This window comes from Tinamus guttatus, unplaced genomic scaffold (assembly GCF_059628265.1).
Source record: "Tinamus guttatus ecotype Peru unplaced genomic scaffold, ASM5962826v1 Tinamus_guttatus_pri_ptg000246l, whole genome shotgun sequence".
Lineage (NCBI taxonomy): Eukaryota > Metazoa > Chordata > Aves > Tinamiformes > Tinamidae > Tinamus > Tinamus guttatus.
Window position 1 is genome coordinate 4,599,056 of NW_028288780.1, and position 18,318 is coordinate 4,617,373.

At 38.5% G+C, this 18,318-nt stretch overlaps 1 protein-coding gene across 1 annotated transcript in view; it reads right to left on the reverse strand.

Annotated features, from left to right (window-relative positions):
- SH2D4B (SH2 domain containing 4B) overlaps window positions 1–18,318 on the reverse strand; it is a 53,390-nt gene that overhangs the window by 21,363 nt on the left and 13,709 nt on the right. The window contains exons 4-6 of the mRNA XM_088526454.1: window positions 10,572–10,716; window positions 2,722–2,929; window positions 964–1,091 (exon numbers count right to left, since the gene is read on the reverse strand). Coding sequence (XP_088382580.1) covers window positions 964–1,091; window positions 2,722–2,929; window positions 10,572–10,716 — 481 coding nt within the window. The remainder of the gene's footprint in view (window positions 1–963; window positions 1,092–2,721; window positions 2,930–10,571; window positions 10,717–18,318) is intronic.

The window sequence follows — 18,318 nt, forward strand, 5'->3', positions numbered from 1 at the left end:
CAGCAAATGCTTAGCAAATATCCATAGACTCACCACACAGACAGAGTATGTATAAATTCCTCATTTTGCCATATCGTATTGCAGTTGTTATGTATCTGAGAGATTCCAACAATATAATGTGGATAAACAACATCAACAATCATAAAATTTTGGTCTTAACTAAGCCTGGGAAAATATTTACAGTTCAGGTCTCCTGGGAAAACATTGACACTCTCCTACATTCTCAGTAGAAAATAAATAAAAGCAGAACACGATTACATGAGTGGAAATCTTACATACCTGAAGTTTCTTTCAAAGGAACAGCTTACACACCAGTGGGAATGGAAAAGAACTATCACACGCTAAAGGAGATTTCAAGCAAAAGAGAAAGGTTACAGGACAAAGGAAAACAGAGCAAACAAACAGAAATATTATCACCTGTTTCAGTCTCCAGAATCCTTTTTTTATAGCACAGAAAAAAAAAAAAACTTATAGAAAGACAAAGTCTGTATTTTCATTGCCAAAAGGAATCCCACTGCCAATGACATATGTCTGCAGGAATCTGAACACTATGGTTGCCTGCTGATGTCTATGACAGAATTTGGCAAAATTCTTCAAAACATGGGGGAGACCGATAACTTTCTGTTTATTTGGCATGGCTTGAATAGAGTTTTGAAAGGAAAACTCCAGTTCAAAGAAAAGGTCTTCACCCTATATTAGTCACATTCTTCCTGCCTGACTTCTTATTTTACAGCAAGCAAATTTTTGGTTAAAATATTCCTGTAAAACCTTGGTGATATAAGTCACAAAATATGCTACTTAATCAGAATTAGGAAAATCATATGCTAATAATAAAAATGATGCAAAATTGTTGCTTTATGAGGCACCAGTAGACATTCCTTTCTTTGAGGAAAGACAGTAAAATTAACATTCTGAAAGTCTCCCCTCAGCTCTACTACATGAGAAATTCGAGAGCAGCATTACCGTGAAACCACGTAGCAACCCTATTGGAGTTCCTCTCAAAGCCAGCACGTCGAGGAAGCTGCTCTTCTTTGAACCAGTGAATGATGACCTCTCGGGAAAAGGGCCTAGAAGGACGCTCCCAAATTTTACTGTATTAAAAAGAAAATAATTACAAAATACAGTCATTTAAAGAACTAGCAGTGTGCGAAATCAAGGGACAATCTAAAAATAAATCTATATTATATAGTTTTATTTACAGTTACAAAACTTACAGTTACAAAATAAAGAATATTCATTGTAACATCTGTTTGGTATAGTTCTTTGAACAATTGTAACCTTAAAATATTTTCTAACATTCTTTAGAATTAAAAGCAGAATATTCTGCTTTTCCATTTGCAATGGAACATTAAATATTTTCTGAAGCAGAGAATTATAATTGAAAAAGAATTTACCACAAAATATGCAATGGACATTTCAGTCAGGTTTCCTATTCCACCTCATTTTTATTGCAATTTACTAACTGACAAAGTGTGTTTTTCCTTAGGGCATACTCCTTTGCACTAGCAAGAAGTCCTGAACTGGAAGCAGCTATGTGCACCAAAACCACGAAAGTGATAGAGGGTTTTGTTTGAACTGTCTTATACTGTTTGTGCATTCTCCATTTGTGAGTCTTCTTTATGGCTTCTACTACTTTATATTCGTTGTAATTTATTTAGCTAGTAGCAAGCAAAATAGGCAGAAATGCACCTGGCTACCTCAGCTAAGAGTGCGTCTTGGTTACACAAGTTCATTTTACTGAAAACAGTAGTAAAATAGTTTTTAGAATGGATTTGTCTATAGTTTGAAACCCCATTGGTTTCTGGGGCTTCAGGTTGTTAGTCCGAATTACCAGATTTTCACTACTGCTCTTCAGATGAATTAGACGAAGGCTTATGTGGTGTGTCCACCAGTGCTACAATTTCACTTCCATGTGATCATAGAATCATAGAATGCTTAAGGTTGGAAGGGACCTCTAGAGCTCATCTAGTCCAACCCCCTGCACACACAGGGTCACCTAGAGCACGTGGCACAGGACTGCGTCCAAGCGGGTTTGGAAGATCTCCAGAGAAGGAGACTCCACAACCTCTCTGGGCAGCCTGTTCCAGGCCTCTGTCACCCTCACTGTTGAGAAATTCTTCCTTAAGTTCCTGTGGAACGGAAACTTAAGGAAAGTTAATGTGATGAGTCGTGCACATTCTTCATAGCGCCCAGTAGAGAAGCTGGCTACATATTTTTTGCTCCCCTACTCCACCCGCCATGGAGCTGCCGTTGCCGCACAATGTAACATAGAACTAAAACTAATATTTAAATATCAGGTCATAGAGAGCCAAATGACACTAAATTGATTTCTCAGATAATCAAGAACCCTCAAAACCCATCAATAGTCTGCGGTTAATGACAACAAGCTTTCCTTCAGAAATAAACAAAAGTAAAAAGATAGATCTTCATGGTGACATGCAAAGGCGTTCTTTCAGTTTCTGTCTTACTATAATTAAAACAGTAGTAATTCTGTTGGTATCAAGTAATGACAAGTAAGAAATCTATCTGAAAAATAAATGGCATTTTAGCTTACATCAAGAAAATAAAAAAGTGCTTAAACATTCTCATTCTAGTCACAGTCAAAAACCATGACTGTGAGAATTCCAACACCTGAAGAACAACACATTGAAATGATAAGGCCTGGAGCGGGAGCAATTCAGCAGAAATCTGTATTTCCAGTCACCCTTGTAATCAACAAACCTGGATGGAGCAGAAAGAGACAGCAAAGGGCTTGGACTGTCGCTCAGTTTTGCCTCCTGATCGTTATTCAGGCTCGTCCCCTTGAACAGATTGCTCAGACCAGCCACTCTTCCCTTCTGGATGGCTCGCAAGGATTGCCGCCGATACTCGTCCCGCGCTCGGCGCGCTTGGTGCCGCCTTTCCTCATCCGCGGCCTTGGAGCGACGCACTGAGGGCAAGGAAGGGAAACGGAAGGGCAGGAAAGAAAAGGAGACTTTAGAAACACAGATGGCCGCTGGTGGAACAGTTTGTTATCTCTGTTCTCTTTATTGCTTGATATTAAGAACATTCAAACTACAGTGCACCATCGAACAGATGGAGAAGCGGATAAGCCTGTTTCTTATAGGCAGGCCTAGCTCTAGGAAAAAAACATACCAGGCTCGAACCATCACCGAGCTGACCAGCACTAGCAATAACAGAGACTGGATGTAATATGGATAAGTAAACACCACTGAGCCCCTACATACTGCGATTAGATCTGACACTTGCTTTGGCCCTATTAAGAGAGATTTTGCTTCAGGACATCTTTTCCACTGCAGGTGTCCCAGGTTTTATGTTTCAGAGGAAAATATGAACTGTTGCTTAATTTTAAACCTGGGTTTAGCAGAATTCATTGCAACTATGCATTTAACTGGAATTGCAGGAGTTATTTCATATACACATGAAATATATACAAATATCATAACATCTGTATAGCAGAAGATACTATCTTTAACCAGAAACTTTAATACGTGTGTTTTCAATCAGAAAAACTTTTTCCTAATCTCCAGTTGATCACAATGTCATTATCCAAGAAAATTCAGTTTGCAATAACTTTACTGCACCTTGCAAATATCTTGTCATGAAATTTAAATTCGTTTACTAATAATGGAACCTAATCCAGAATTTCTTAACCATGAAGGTGACAGAGCACTGGAACAGGCTGCCCAGAGAGGTTGTGGAGTCTCCTTCTCTGGAGATCTTTCAAACCCGCTTGGACGCAGTCCTGCGCCACGTGCTCTAGGTGACCCTGCGTGTGCAGGGGGGTTGGACTAGATGACCCTAGAGGTCCCTTCCAACCTTAAGCATTCTATGATTCTATAATTTCATCTGTGCTAGAGTGTCTAAAATAAAATCACAGAAGACTCCATTTTTAAAATCCCAATCTAAAAAAGGGTTGAGTAACAATAAGCAAATGAACAGCCATTAGAAAGAGCGAGCTGATGCTGTGGATGAGGTTCTAGTATATGAGATCCTCCAAAATTGGATACAGAAAAACAGAATGTGTACTGGAAGATTTAACACACACCTATCATTGGCGCTGACCATAGGTTTACGTAAGTAAACCAAAGCTAATTTCAATAACCCCAAATAATGAGACTGCTGCCTTGGTCACAATGGATCAGGCATCTTTCACTAAAGGTTTTTCTTTTGAAAACCAATGTACTAAAATCCTGACTTCAAAATGTGATAACTTAAACACACCAAGAATAGTACTGCAAATATTTGTCATATATCAGCTCTTTTTTGGTGCCTCAAACCCTGTTTTGATGATTTTTTGAGACACAAATAACTTCAGGCAGTCAAATTATTCCAGTGCAAAACAAACCTTTAACATTCAGTGAAGCAAATATTTTAAAAAAGACAAGCTATTGCCTCCAGTAGCAATTATCAATCCTGCCATGACTATCCTGGCTCAGATCGTATCCAATTCATAATGCACACATGCTATTTCTCCCTCTACCGTGCTTGCACCTGTGAGCAGGAATACATGATATAGCACCAGACAGCGACATTTCATTAGGCTGTTTGCATGCCTGTGGTTTACTATCCTGAAGTAAAGCAATGAAAAGAAATGGATTTATCCAAATTGTTGAAAGGTTTAATGCAATAAAGAAATAAAACAAAACAAAATGCTCTAGACAAATGAGAGAATTAGGAAAAACCCTTGAGGTCTGCAGATATATAGTATTACAGGTAGTAAAGTATACAGAACTAAAAACCAACCAAGATACTGGAATAAATGCTAAATAGATGCTTCTAATGTATAGAAGTCGTAGAATTTCAGTTTCACTTACTAAACATTTACCCTTCAGTTTTAGCTTAATCCAATAACAAGTCTGTTACAGGCATGAGAAAATTGAGAAACCTTGTCCTACAGGTCGCTATTTTTAGTAGTAAGATTACCTCAGCCAAGTATGTTACTTCAGTGGGTCAAGAGTATTACTTACAAGTTGCCCCTAATTTATCCCTTGCAAATGAGAAGCCAGACATGTAATATGCATATATGCTATTTATATGTCCATGTGTCTGTCTAAGTCTAGGAAAGCCTGCATGTCTTTGATACGCATATACATTTGTATATGAATACATTTATCTCTCATGTTATGAAGAATTCTTATTAAAGGTCAGTCACCTCAGTTAAAGAGGAATCACCTCATTGACCATAGGATGCCTAGGGTGTCTCAATCTAGTTTTCAATTGATAGAGGGCTTAGCACTCCTTATAGTTATTGCCAGAAACCCCTCTCTCCTCATGACTCGCTATCTTTAGGAGATGCCTACTTTAGCTCACACTGTCAATCAGTACTGCCACATTATCCCAGTCTAACTTTCTTTCAAACCTCTCTGCTCAAGGGACTTCATATGAGGTAACAAATTGAAGTCCCTGTCATCTAAATAAGCAGGTTTGGTGACTGGAAGTAGTAATGCAGATGAAGATTCATCCAGGCGTTGCTGTCAAGAATCTACAAAAGCTTTTCCACTGCACTCCAGGCAAGGTGCTGTGTGTCGTGGGGGCCATCTCCTGCACGCGTAGAGCCCACGCATTTGTACGTAGCGAGACAGCCACTCCTTCAAGTCTTGACATAAATTTAGAGATATTTCTCTAGCAGTTTTTTTGACAAAGGAATTTAGTGAATACTTACCTTTCTCTCTTTCCATTTCTCAGTCTCTCATTTTTCTAGAAATAAAACTTGGATCAAATCTAGCACAAATATTCTAAGACCATATCTACCACTAACTCTGCACTTATTGTTATATCTCAGGATAGATTGTAGCCTTTCTCACAAAAGGAAAGCAGGAGTAGTTAGGGCTTCTAGTACTATCTGAAGTAGGAATGGATTATTATTCTTGACTAGCTGCCAGAAGATATCCTATTTTACAGGAAGTATACTTCTGCCACAATCCCTGTGCAAAGCATCAAATTTTGGTCAATACTACCAGTAGAGAGATTAGATAACTGCATATTATCCCTTTCCTTTAAATACATGAATCATCACAATAGGCCCATCTATCTAGCACCAAGAACTACTACAAATAATTTATGTTATCTTCATCTTCCTTTTGCATTAGAACAGAATATCAAGATTGTCAAGACTTGGAAATGATGAATGTGATTGATTTGAGTACTAAGCTTGTATAGGAAATTCAGAGCTCAGCCTGTTTTCATCAATCCAGATCTATGACGAGTCTTTTATTCAAATATGGACGTACCAACCAGGGACACCCTTCTTCAGGTACAGTTAAGCACGTTTCTATCCAAAAGCACTGTAACTTGGGAAGAAATGCCTGGCCTAATTTAATTTATATGGATCATGTACAAGTGAGATTGTAGCTGCATTATTGCAGGCCTAAAAATGGGTTTAAAAACCTCCTGGAAAGGTGGTAAAAGCATCCAGACTGAGTCCTGGGCTGTCACAATTATACTGTCGTAATTACTAGAGAGGAATAGTTTTAAGCTAGCTTGTACATCTACAAGACCTATAATGTGAACATAGTATTAACAACTAAGAAGTTATATAATTTATGTATGTAGTTGTTCTGATCCTACATGTCTTAATTTCCTGGGCAGTTTATGAGGCTCTACTATTTTTTCTATGCCTTGAGAAAGAGTGCAACTATGCCTTCTCTCTTTCCATTTAGGATGTGGAAATCTATCTGCAGTTCTAGCAGGGGTCTAATACCAAATCTTTTGACAGAGATGTGGATTAATGAATACTGTAGTGGGACTGAACTTGAGTGAGTCATATCATTTGTGGAAGATTAGGAGCTGCCATTTTCTGTAATCTATTTTGTGTTTTAGAAGTGCCGTGAGTTACAGTCAGAGCTGGGTGGATGCAGGAAAAAAGAAACACAAACATGCCCCATGAACATATGTCCTCATTTTTGAATGATTTTGCTTCAGCTTTACGCTTGTTAATAACTCTTGATCTGAAGTTTATTTATAAGCAATTGAAAATGACTAATATTACAGACATGATTAATAGACAAAATGATTAATAGACAAAATTCATGCTTCAAATTTTTTGAGTGCACATGCAAATCACATGGTGTTTTTCTGTTCTCTAAATGGAAAATAACTTCCCCCAGATATTTTACAATATGACTCTAGTTCAGCAATCTTTTTGTCTGAAAGCATCTGGATAATCCCATTCCTATTCAACAAGGCACTCAGACCTATTGAAGTCAATGAGCACATACTTAAGGTTAAACATTTCCTTACATAATGCATAACTGAACTGGGGACTATTCACTTCAAATTTCAGCATTTCATCAAATGCTCCTGCCAGTAAACAAACTCACTTGAATTCCCACAGAAGACAGGTACCAAAAAAGCCCCTTAAATCCTGCAAAATTCAGATAAAAACAAATTCACAGGCACAGCCGTAGCAGAGTATAAATATAATATAAGAGAAGCTATAAGAGGTCAGCCTGGCATTCCATCTCCCAGAGACCAAGAATGGGTACTTAGGAAAACATGCAAGAATAGAGGAAGTCACTCAACTCTGCTTATATTTCTGGAACCAGGACTGTCTGGAGATGGTTTGTGAGTACTCCATTGCTTGATACAGTTTGCAGGGATTTGTGAGTGTACTAGCAGAATGCCTCTTGCAATATTCAAGCAGATGAGGTGTATTATGGTTTTTCCCATTAGGTTTTGCAAATCCCTTTTCTGTTCTCATACAAAGGAAGGAGGTCACACTTGGACACTGTGGCATTTGATGTGTTTACTGAGTACAAGAAGTGGAACAACTTGCAGAAAGGACAAAAACTAAGAAAAATACATACCCTCCTCTATCTAAATTTAGCCTTGGCTCACTTCTGAGGTTCACAAAATAACAGTTTGGAACAGCAGAATTTTTGAATCAATCTTTTCCTCTGGTCATCTTCTCATTTGCAAGCAAATATACTTGCACCATATATCAGCTCACTACTGTCCTCTATAATACCCTGTATGTATCTATTATGTGAAATCTAAGCATATAATTACTCTTCCAACCTCATTTTTTTCCTGATAGCACTGATTACTCATGTTACTCCGTGTTTGTCATTCAATATATTAAAAAGTACTAAAATTATGTATTAACACAGCAGTTCTAAGGGCTTTCATTGTTATTTGGCACAATCAGGCAAGACACAAAAGCAAGCTGAACTGAACAAAACAAACTAATATTAGCAACACTCTGCTTATTGCCTTGGCAAAAACCTGCTGAGGGAAAGCGTGATGAGGAGACGAATCCTCATCACATTTTAAATTCCATCTACTAAATAAATCAGTAGTGTCATCAATATCATTGCCACATGCGCTCTCCACAATAGCTACTCCAGCACTGCTGTTCCTCTTCAGTACTGACCCCAGCACTGTTGAATATGAAGGGCTGACTTCAAGGAGGGAAGACACAAAGAAGCCTGGCCTTGTTCTGAACATGCCATGTGGTTTTCATTGCAGTTGTGTAGAGACAAAGACATGTTAATATTACATCTGCTTGTGCCTCTCTTATGTATTCATGCATCTATCCACTGCTTGCAAAAACAAATGACAACTTGACAGCTCTGCCTATCTTGACTAAACTTCCTCTCAGTGGTCCAAAGGAATATTTGGAGACAAAATGAGAAAAGTACCATAAAAGGAGAAAAAGCAACTGCCTAGAACTGAATTCAATGTTAAAAATCTGGTGACCTAAGATGCTTGTTCATAGGAGCTTAAGATGTTCCCATTTCCAGTTATTTGTTACTTATGGTCTGTGGTAGTTCTGGCTTTTTCAGTTAACTTAGTTAACTGAAGCTGTGCACATTGCTCACGAAGTTTGATGTGAAGCCTGATGGCACAGTCTAAACCAGGGAGGAACTGGTCTGAGCTAAGGCATGAAACACTTCATCGTCGTATCTTAAATTGTCACACACATTTACTAACAGAAAACTACTCTCAGTCCTCAAACCAGCTGGGATAAATTGAGACATTGAGTTGAGCACCAGAGGATAAGCAATAACGTGACACACTCTACCTATTAGCCTGCATACAGTTTAATGCTAAATCAATTACTGATAACAGCATTAGCCCTGACAGCACAGAACTTGCAGCAGGCTGCAAAACCCAACCGTGGCCCAGCCAGCTAGCAAGCGCTGCGCTCGTTTTGCCGGGGCAGCACTGTCCTGTGGCCAGGCTGGACAGCACCAGGTGACACGAGCGCCGCTCAGGCGCCCTTCCGCAGAGAGCGGACGTGTCTGCAGGGAGCGAAGCGCAGACCGCAGCGGGCAGAACACCGCACCAGAGCTCACAATTCCTTCCAAGCATATGCAGTTGTCCGAAAAACGTATCCCCAAGAAAAAATAATGGTTGTAGATGATACTTGTCAGAAGATGACGTAGCTGAAAATGTTTTGACAGACCAAGAATGCCATTGTGGAAATCATGGTCAAGACCTTTCATATTTCATTGCTTTTCTGCCTCCTACCACAACGCTATTACTGCATTTTTCGTACCTGCCCTTTAAAATCACCTCTCCTTGAAAAAAATTGAGAGAATGGTTTTAAAAGCTCAGTTACATCTTCAATGTGTAAAATAAGTACAAAAAATGATAGCTATTTCTGGTATTTTTAATGATGTTTATAGAATTTCTATTACCAATTTCTGTAATGAACAGGATGGCTTTTTAATATAATGGTTACAAATGCACTCTCTTTCTTTAGTTACCTGCTGGAAAATGCTCAAGCACAACATGTGTGTGAAGTTGCCAATTGATGTTAATTTGAAAAGCCTCATTCTCTATAAGGGCTATTTTTTTCCACCAACCCACTCTAAACACCCAGACTACAGAAATCTACAGTTTTCCTTTCAGAATAAACAGATACACCTGGATTTAGGCAATTCTCCAGGGAATAATTACCTTCTCTTTACTGACAATGTAATATACAGAGGTTTTATTGATCAAAAAAGTGGATAGCCTGCTATTGGCTTGCAAAATGGCAAGTGTATTGTATTTGGATATAATTCATTTTGTACTGAATGATTCACTACTACGTCAATAGTAGGTAATAGGACTTGAATAATTAGTCTTCAGCAACTCCTGAAGTAATGACTAAAGTGATAAAATAAACTCATCACGTATCTTGAAACAACAGGAGTTTATATGAGTGATATTACTCTTGGTCACATCACCATAGAGAGGTAATTAAAATACAGATAAAGACAGATTTTACCTCTTCAGAGATGGCTAAAGACAAGCTGTTTGAGCAAGTGTGTCCAGATTTGTTATTGCTAAGCCAAAACATAACAACTTCGGTTAGACAAAAAGTAATAAACTCAGTGACTGTCACTGCTGCTTGGAAAAATTTCTATAAAGTATCAGCATAGATTCTTACTCAGAAAAGTGGGTAAAATTGGTAAACTCATAGCAATTCCCAGTTATAAGAGTAGTTTCCTGCAAAATGATGTATCACTTTTCATTGTTTTGTGTAGACGATATCTGTGCCAACACCCCTTTCCACCCTATAGGTCATCTTTTATTTGCTTTTAGAAATATGCTAATACAGTGGAGGTGATTTTACTTACACTGTTCTTCCCACTCTTGGTCATCATCATTGTGTTGCCCGTGCTGCTGAGCTTGCTTGAGGCTCAAATACAGTTCTCTTGCTCGTATTTCCTCCTGCTGCCGTATTTGTTCTTCGCCTTTTTGTCTTTCCTCTTCCTCTCTTTTCTAAGAAAATGAAGTAAAACGGAGGTGATTAAAGTGGAAGAACAAGCCAAAAGTTAAGACATTGTTTCAGCTGTTTCCTCTCATAGAGCAGCTCTTTGACTTTGGACAAGTCACCATCTCTTCTGGCTTTGTGTTCTTTGCCTGCCCCAAATAGAAGTTCCCTATCTCTTTGGGAATTTCTGAGGAAGGTATTCCTTCCAATGTGAGATGCACAGGTACTAGAGGAATAATGGACACCTAAGTGTCTAAGGCCTGGAGTTTATAAGGAAAATGTATTCTATCTATGTGGTACCAGAGCTGTAGTGGCTATTTAGCCATCACAGTCTGTAAGCAGCGCTCCTCTTTTCAGCCCAGGTGTTCCCTCCACTGGGGATGCTGCTTTCACTCCAACATCAGATGCATCTTAGTGAGCTCTGCAGCTCCTTTTGAACTGTTTTATCGTTTGAACTGCTTGGTTTAGCAACTGTCACCTATGTTTCATCATAGCCAGAGAATAATGTTTTCCATACATCAAGATCCTTGTGTTCGTTTGTCATGTCCTCAAATAAAATTATCCTAAACGACAAGCCTCATTATCTAACCTAAACTAACAAGTATCCAAAGTCCATAGTAGATGTGAGTCATTGTAAATGTTAATCCTAACACATTTCTAGGGTCAAGCAACTGACATGCAGGTGAATAAAATCAGGGGACATTGCCAGCTTAGTGGGAGATGTTCTTGTCTTCCTTAAATAGTTCCTTGCTTGTTAAAGGCCAAAGGTGGCATTTCAAAAGTTCTCTGCACTGTCGTAATGTTTCTCCTTTTAGAAGGGATTTTTATTTTTCACTGCAGAGGGACCAGCGTTAGCTCAGCACAGAGAAAAAACAACTGATTAGATTGGCAGACAATTTGCTCAAATGTACCAACATGTCCTATCAACCCACTGCACTGAGAATCATTTACTCAAATACATCAACTACAGACAGCGCACAAGTAATTTCTTTTTCTTAAGATGTGCTGTGATGTAAACCCTGAAAATTGGTTTCCGATGTGATTGCTCTTTCTTTCAAAAGGAGAATTAGAAATATTTAGTTTCCTTTTTATTGTATCATATTCATGCAACTCTGAACTTTGTGGAAAGGAATACTTTATAATTTTGAAAATAAATGTAACTTATTAGACATATTTGTAATTTCCATGACAGCAGGATTCACAGCATTACCAAAGCAATCCACAATCTATCTTGCAATCTAGTGCTGCAAACGGTGGTTTTAAATGGTGGTTTAGTATTTTTAAAAATGCAACTGTTTTCTAGTATTTGGTATTTTCTAAAACTCAGTGAGTGGGCTCAGAAGGTCTGTAGGCTCTGGAGATCCACAACAAAACATATGGCAAAACTTGCCAAGCTTTTTGAATACCAATAACTAATCATGTAACTATTTTCAGGAACTATTTTTCATCACACTCAGATGTATCTGAGGTTCTGCCGTGCCAGGCTGGCATTCACCTGTGCAGGCAAAAATTATCTGTATCATGGAAAGAAAACCCTCAAGTCAAATTATGAAGCACCAAGGCAGACAAGAACACCACACACATTCGCCATTTGCATTCACAAAATTTCCAGAGCACTTCCATGCAAGACATAGCTTTATTATGAACTGACAGAAATCGAAGCACAATAACTGGTTACAGAGAGGGTTGCAGAATTTCCTGCTCCAGCACTGAGCTTTCCTGATACCACGGATAAACCTGCAAAAAGCAGCTCACATACACAATTCTACACAAGTAGATTCCTGTTCAGTGCTTGAAGGCACTACCTATAGGAATGCTCATGCTATGAAAGAGTATTTGTTATAACTTGACCACCTGATCTTTGGCTGAAAAGTGCTGAATTACTCTAAACAGCATATTAATTCAGTAAAAGGAATGTATTGATTTATTAGCTGTTCTCCTTCAAGTGAATAGCTTCATTTTGTAATACATTGGAAAAGTATTCATCTGAAAGTTGTCTGTCCTATCTGAACACCTGCCTGGAGACAAATACCGAAAGCAACAACAATGTTGCAGTGTTGTTATTACAAAGGTCCAATGTAATATCACAAGTCTCCAAACAATGATTTTGTCATTTAGCATCCATTAGAGGAACTCGTATGCACATTTTCCCAGAGGAAAAACAGGTGTTTGGACGCGTGCCTGGGAAACAGAAGCAACTTGGTCTCCGCTATGGGAAAATAAAGGGCTTTTTAATTCTCTCCATCTCTGCAAAGGTTATTTGTCATTACCCTCTATCTTGCAACTAAAAAGATGACATTTTAAATTCTTTTCAGAACACGACTTTCCCCAAAACATTGCTGTACGTCATTTGGGGCATGTAGTAATTCAAGGAGGGCCAGAGCTGCAGCAGCAATCGGGACAGTTTTGCTCTTCTCGTCATGGATCTCACAGTGTCATGTTTAAGGAAGAATGACAACTTTTATTAGCAGGAAAATGGAAATAACAGTTTAAATCTGAGTGGGGTAAACAAGGACAGATGCCTTGAGTTTCCTAGGGATGGTTTGCTTAGTAGCCATCAGCCAGCAGACACTACTCTATGTACTTTTGTCCACTGATATTTCAAAAAGATGGAGAAGAAGCAATTTACTAATTACAAGTAACCAGAGCGAGAAAGTGGAACAAATGCTCATCTCCACCCTATGCAAGAATTCAGCTGTTCCGTCATTTCTTTTAAGTAGCATAAATCAACATTTCTCCATTTAGCTCAGCTGAGTTCCACCAATTTACAACAGCTGAGGATCTGTCTCATTAATCAAACAAAATCAAAAGACCTGGAATATTGGATATTAATAATGATGTGCCTGTGTAGTGAATAATAGCTCCATATCACACATGATGAGCAATAAATTAGGCTGCTCTTATTATTTCTGAAAAACAAATGCCTAGCATTCTTCTTCAGTCATTTTTTTCACGTTTTAATGCCGGTATCCTTTGATTATTTCTAACATCATCCTCTCATTATCTCAAGTCCTAGAAAGATTGAGTGGACCACTCATTATATTTGAAATGTCAGTGCTTTTTGAAACCATTATTTTCAAAAACTGCAGACTTTTCATAATAATAAAAGCTTTACATTCTCTTTTTGCATATTTCATAAAGAGTTGGTAACTTGATACTTCAGTTGCTAGTAAATTACTATGTTCCAAGCAGCTTGGACAAAGAAATTAGCTATTCCTTATTCTTACAAGGAGAACATTGTCTTCTTCAGGCAATGAAGGCAAGCAGTGAAGTCAAAGGCAACTTCACTGCTTACAAATCAAATAAACCAGGGCCATCCCTTGATGGAAACAGGCAGGAATAGGGGTAATCCCCATTTATCAGAGTGTTTTCTTTCAACATAAACTTCTAGGGAAAGCTTAATATGCAAAAACAACCAAAAAAACAACCAAAAATACACTTTCTGACAACAGCTTCCCTGAATTACACAAGAGATGTGTCACAGGTTTGTTTTTCAAAACAGCTGTGGTTGAAGCACCTGTAGTAAAAAGACAGCAGTGTCTGAAAGCATAAATAGAACTCATGCAGAATTCTAGTTCTTAAAGGAATGCAGTAATGCCTGGGCAAATTGTCTTGTTAGTTTGTTTTGTTAGAGGGAACAAGGAACTTTAAATCAAAGACATAACTAAAAATAACTACAACTCCACACTGCTGTGATCTAAACTGAGCATTTTAATAGTGTTAACCTTTTTAAAAGAAAAAAATAAATTATATTTATTCAAATTAGTGCATGCATGTATGTACAAATACATTGGGCAACATTAAAAGCAGGAGCAAAAAAGGGGAGCTTGTACTTAAAAATGAATAATTGAATGTTCATTCAGTGAACTGAATGAAAGTTCTATATTTACTCTCCTAGAAAAATAGCAGCAACTAGCATATCTGCTTCTTCATATCAACCCAATCCTGCACATCAAAGTCAAAAGCAGAAAGCTATAGTAATTCTCAAATACCACCTTCTGTGTGACAGTTAAGAGAGATCGTACCATATGCCATGACCCTTTCAGGTCTTCCGGAATAATTTGGAAGGTGGCAATTCAGTACTTGGTTGCAAATTGCCAAGAAATGCCAACCTGCTGTAACAAATTACATGGGCAGTTCAGTAGGCAGCAGTAATCCTCTCCAGCTTTAATTCCACTGGAGAATTCGAACATGCTAAATGATCTTATCTAGCCTCTGGCAGTTGAGCATTTACCACAGACTTGTTACTGTAAATGTCTCACAATGTTTTCTAACTCTGCTATAGCCATTTCTAAATAATATTTAATCTTCACTATGGTTAGCTTCTAATGTTTCAGTCCAATACAGATGAGAGAATAGGTCAGCGCTCTGAATTTGCCAGAGATTTTAAAAAGGCAGCAGGGAAAGGCCAAAACGCATACTTCATTTTTTTCCAATAGAAAATAGAGCTTCTGGCTGCCATGGCTCTTTGGGGTCCTCTGCAGAGTCTTACAGGATGAGAGGCCACTGCTTGGGGCAAAACCTACACAACACATTTGTTACCAGACCCCTCTGAAAAGGACATCTGGATTCCCTTTACACCTCAGGCTGTCAGACATCTTGGTCTTTTGTCAGGCATTTTTTGGTACCCATGAGAGATGATGCTGTGTCATATCTACTGTGAACCTCCTGAGATCCATCAGTGATTGCCTCCAAGCCAGGGTGGACATCACGCTGCGCATCAGAGCTGAGGACACAGCTCGTCTCGTGATTCAAGTCTCAGGACTCCCAGCTCTGAAAACGGGAATCTGGAAATCCCAGGGTCCTGGGCTCTCAGACAGCCTGTCCTTAGCAAGGCTCACACAGCAGGACAGACCTCAGTGATCAGCTTTGCTACAAACCCATTTGACAGTTTCCAATAGAACTATGAGTGTGAAAATCCACAGAAATACTTCCAAGACCATTCCACCCCTTAAATACACACCTTTAAGCCCACCCTCACTCATCATCTCCCAGCTGAAATTAAAGGCCATAAAATTGCATCAAAAAAAAGTGGAAAGAAATTGCAATGCTCTGTCACACTCACGCTTATCAAGGGAATAAGGATTATTTCTCCTTAGCATTACTAGCATTAAAACTTCCACCAAATATTTTTGATGCATGAAGAACAATAATTCCTATAAATATTGTTATAAAGTTTTTGCTTAACATACACTTCAGTTTTCAAACAAGTTTTTTAAGAAACTTGCCTTACTGTCGACTGTGCTTATATAATTAAACTTAGCAGATACGTGAAGTTGTCATGCAGACAGTTCTTTACTATTAATATTTTCATGCTATAAGGCGAACACATCAAGTGAGAACTGAGAAATTCTGTCTGTTATTTCTAATTGTATCTGAAGGATACCGCCCTGCCCTGGCGGACTGAGGCTCACACCTTTAATTTGCCCTAGCTCTGCACACTGTTTAAGACTCTTAATGACAGCAGGAAATGATGTCTATGATCCCACAGCCTATGTGAATTAGCAAAAAGATGGGTGATAGTAATTGGCTCTCTTATTTATCCTTTGCAACAGATGCATAAAAGAATAGCTGTCCTTAAATTGCAAAAATAGAGCAGTCGACATTCATGTTCTAGCATCATAAAAATAAAAGGCATTTCTGCTTAAGCAATCCCAGCAAATACAATACTTTTTCCAATAGCACAGGAAACAGATCATCATTCGCTCTGGTATGGGAGACATCATTTATCTAGCGCACACAGCCTTCAAGTCCCAATGATAGGTCAAGAGGAATAAGAGTAGTTTAAAAAGGAGCACCTGTGACATAATACAGTCAGAAATTAAACACATCAGCAGAATAGATACAGACTTTTAATTTCTGAATCGAAATGCTTCAAAAGAATGAAGCATAAGCAGAGACTGAGCTTTTCACTTCCCAATTTGAAGACTGCTTTATATATAGTCTGGCTGTCATTACAGAAGGATAATTATCAACATATTAAATATTTTAAACCTGTTAAATTGGTCTTGCTGATCTGCATTTCATTCCACACCCTGAATCATTCATGAAAGGCACATATCTTCAAAATTTCAATGACTGCAGTCACACATGCGTAGATTCACCAATTCACCTTTTACCCTACATCTCTCTTTTTTTTTTTTTTTTTGGTACATTTTTTATACTTGGAGGTAGATGCCAGAAGTCTAACTTTCCTATCTTTCTGTCCAGGTACCTTTCCACTCATTCAGCTTATAAATATTTCATGTACTTCTTCAATTACACTATAGAAATTATAAAAGGAGTAAAGGCAGGGGAAAGAAGGGGGCAGAAAAGCAAAGCCATGTGAGCCTTAAATAAACCAGCAGACAGCAAGGTTAACAACTCCTCTGTATTAGCCTTTGAGATTCACTTGTTGCTTTTAAGTAATTCTACAGCACTGTCTCTTGCAGACCAAGTAATAGATAAGCTTCTTCTCTGAGTAGCAAAGGTGGCACTCTAGTCTTGGGGACCAGTCCTGTATTTGGATCTGTGCTGGTGGCATCATTCCACATCTCTCCTAACAGAGCCCATAGATTCAACTGCAGACTTAGTGACAGAAACTCATTTAATTAGAGGATGTCCTTGAGGATGTCAACATAGTAAATGCTGCAGCACACTCAATAAAGGAATCATCTTTAAAAAATATTATTTGTGGACAATAAAAAATATAGTCCATCTATTTAAGTTTTTGTAAATGCTCTCTTCAAATGCTTGGTTTATAAGAAGTCGCAGAATAAAGTTTCTCTCCACTTCTTTTGTAAAGTAAAAATGGTGGCAACATTCTGAACGGGGCTACAGAAGAGTTGACCAAAGCTTAGTATTGGAAATTTAAAATAAAAACTGAGACAAATTCTCACCCTACTTAGAGCAATAGGAGTCTAGACCCTATCCCGCACACAAGAAGAGACCTCCTCGGTCCCAGATCAACAGTGGGAACAAGATTTCTGTTACTTTACCTTTTCATCAATAAAAAATTTGGACAGAATTTGATGCTATTCCTTTCAAATAGTACCTAAAACTGAATAACTAGACTTCCTTAACTGAAACAGCATTGATTGCTGGTGATTAAAAGTTTAAGTTAGTCACTCTGCTTTTTAAGATAGTCTTTTTGGGACAGAAGAGCAACAGTGAACTTGTGGACATTAAATTTACCTCACTGAGTGCAAATCAACTGCAAATCACTCAGAGATATGGGTGAACAGGCCTGTACTGGTCTTTGCTCAAGAGGACTTTGCTTTCCTGAGAGCAGAGGAAGGCGAGTTTAATTAGTCTACACATTATTCATATATTAATAAAACCACTTGACAGGTAGAGTTTCAATACTCACTGACATCAAATTTCAAAGGCTCTGTTCTCACCTATGAACTCGGAGTAATTGCGCAAAGGTAAATCAACAACTCTGGGCAGAAGAGGCTACAGGAACTGCCCTCGCTTTGTGCTGTCCCCTGCCCTCACTCAAATTGTGGTCCCCCAGCACACAAGGTGACGAGCCACTTGCTGACTCTAGCTGACCACCAAACCCTCAATAATTGGCACTGTGGTTTCTCAGCTTGCTCCCGTCATGGAAGGACAAAGGATTTTCTCAGTGG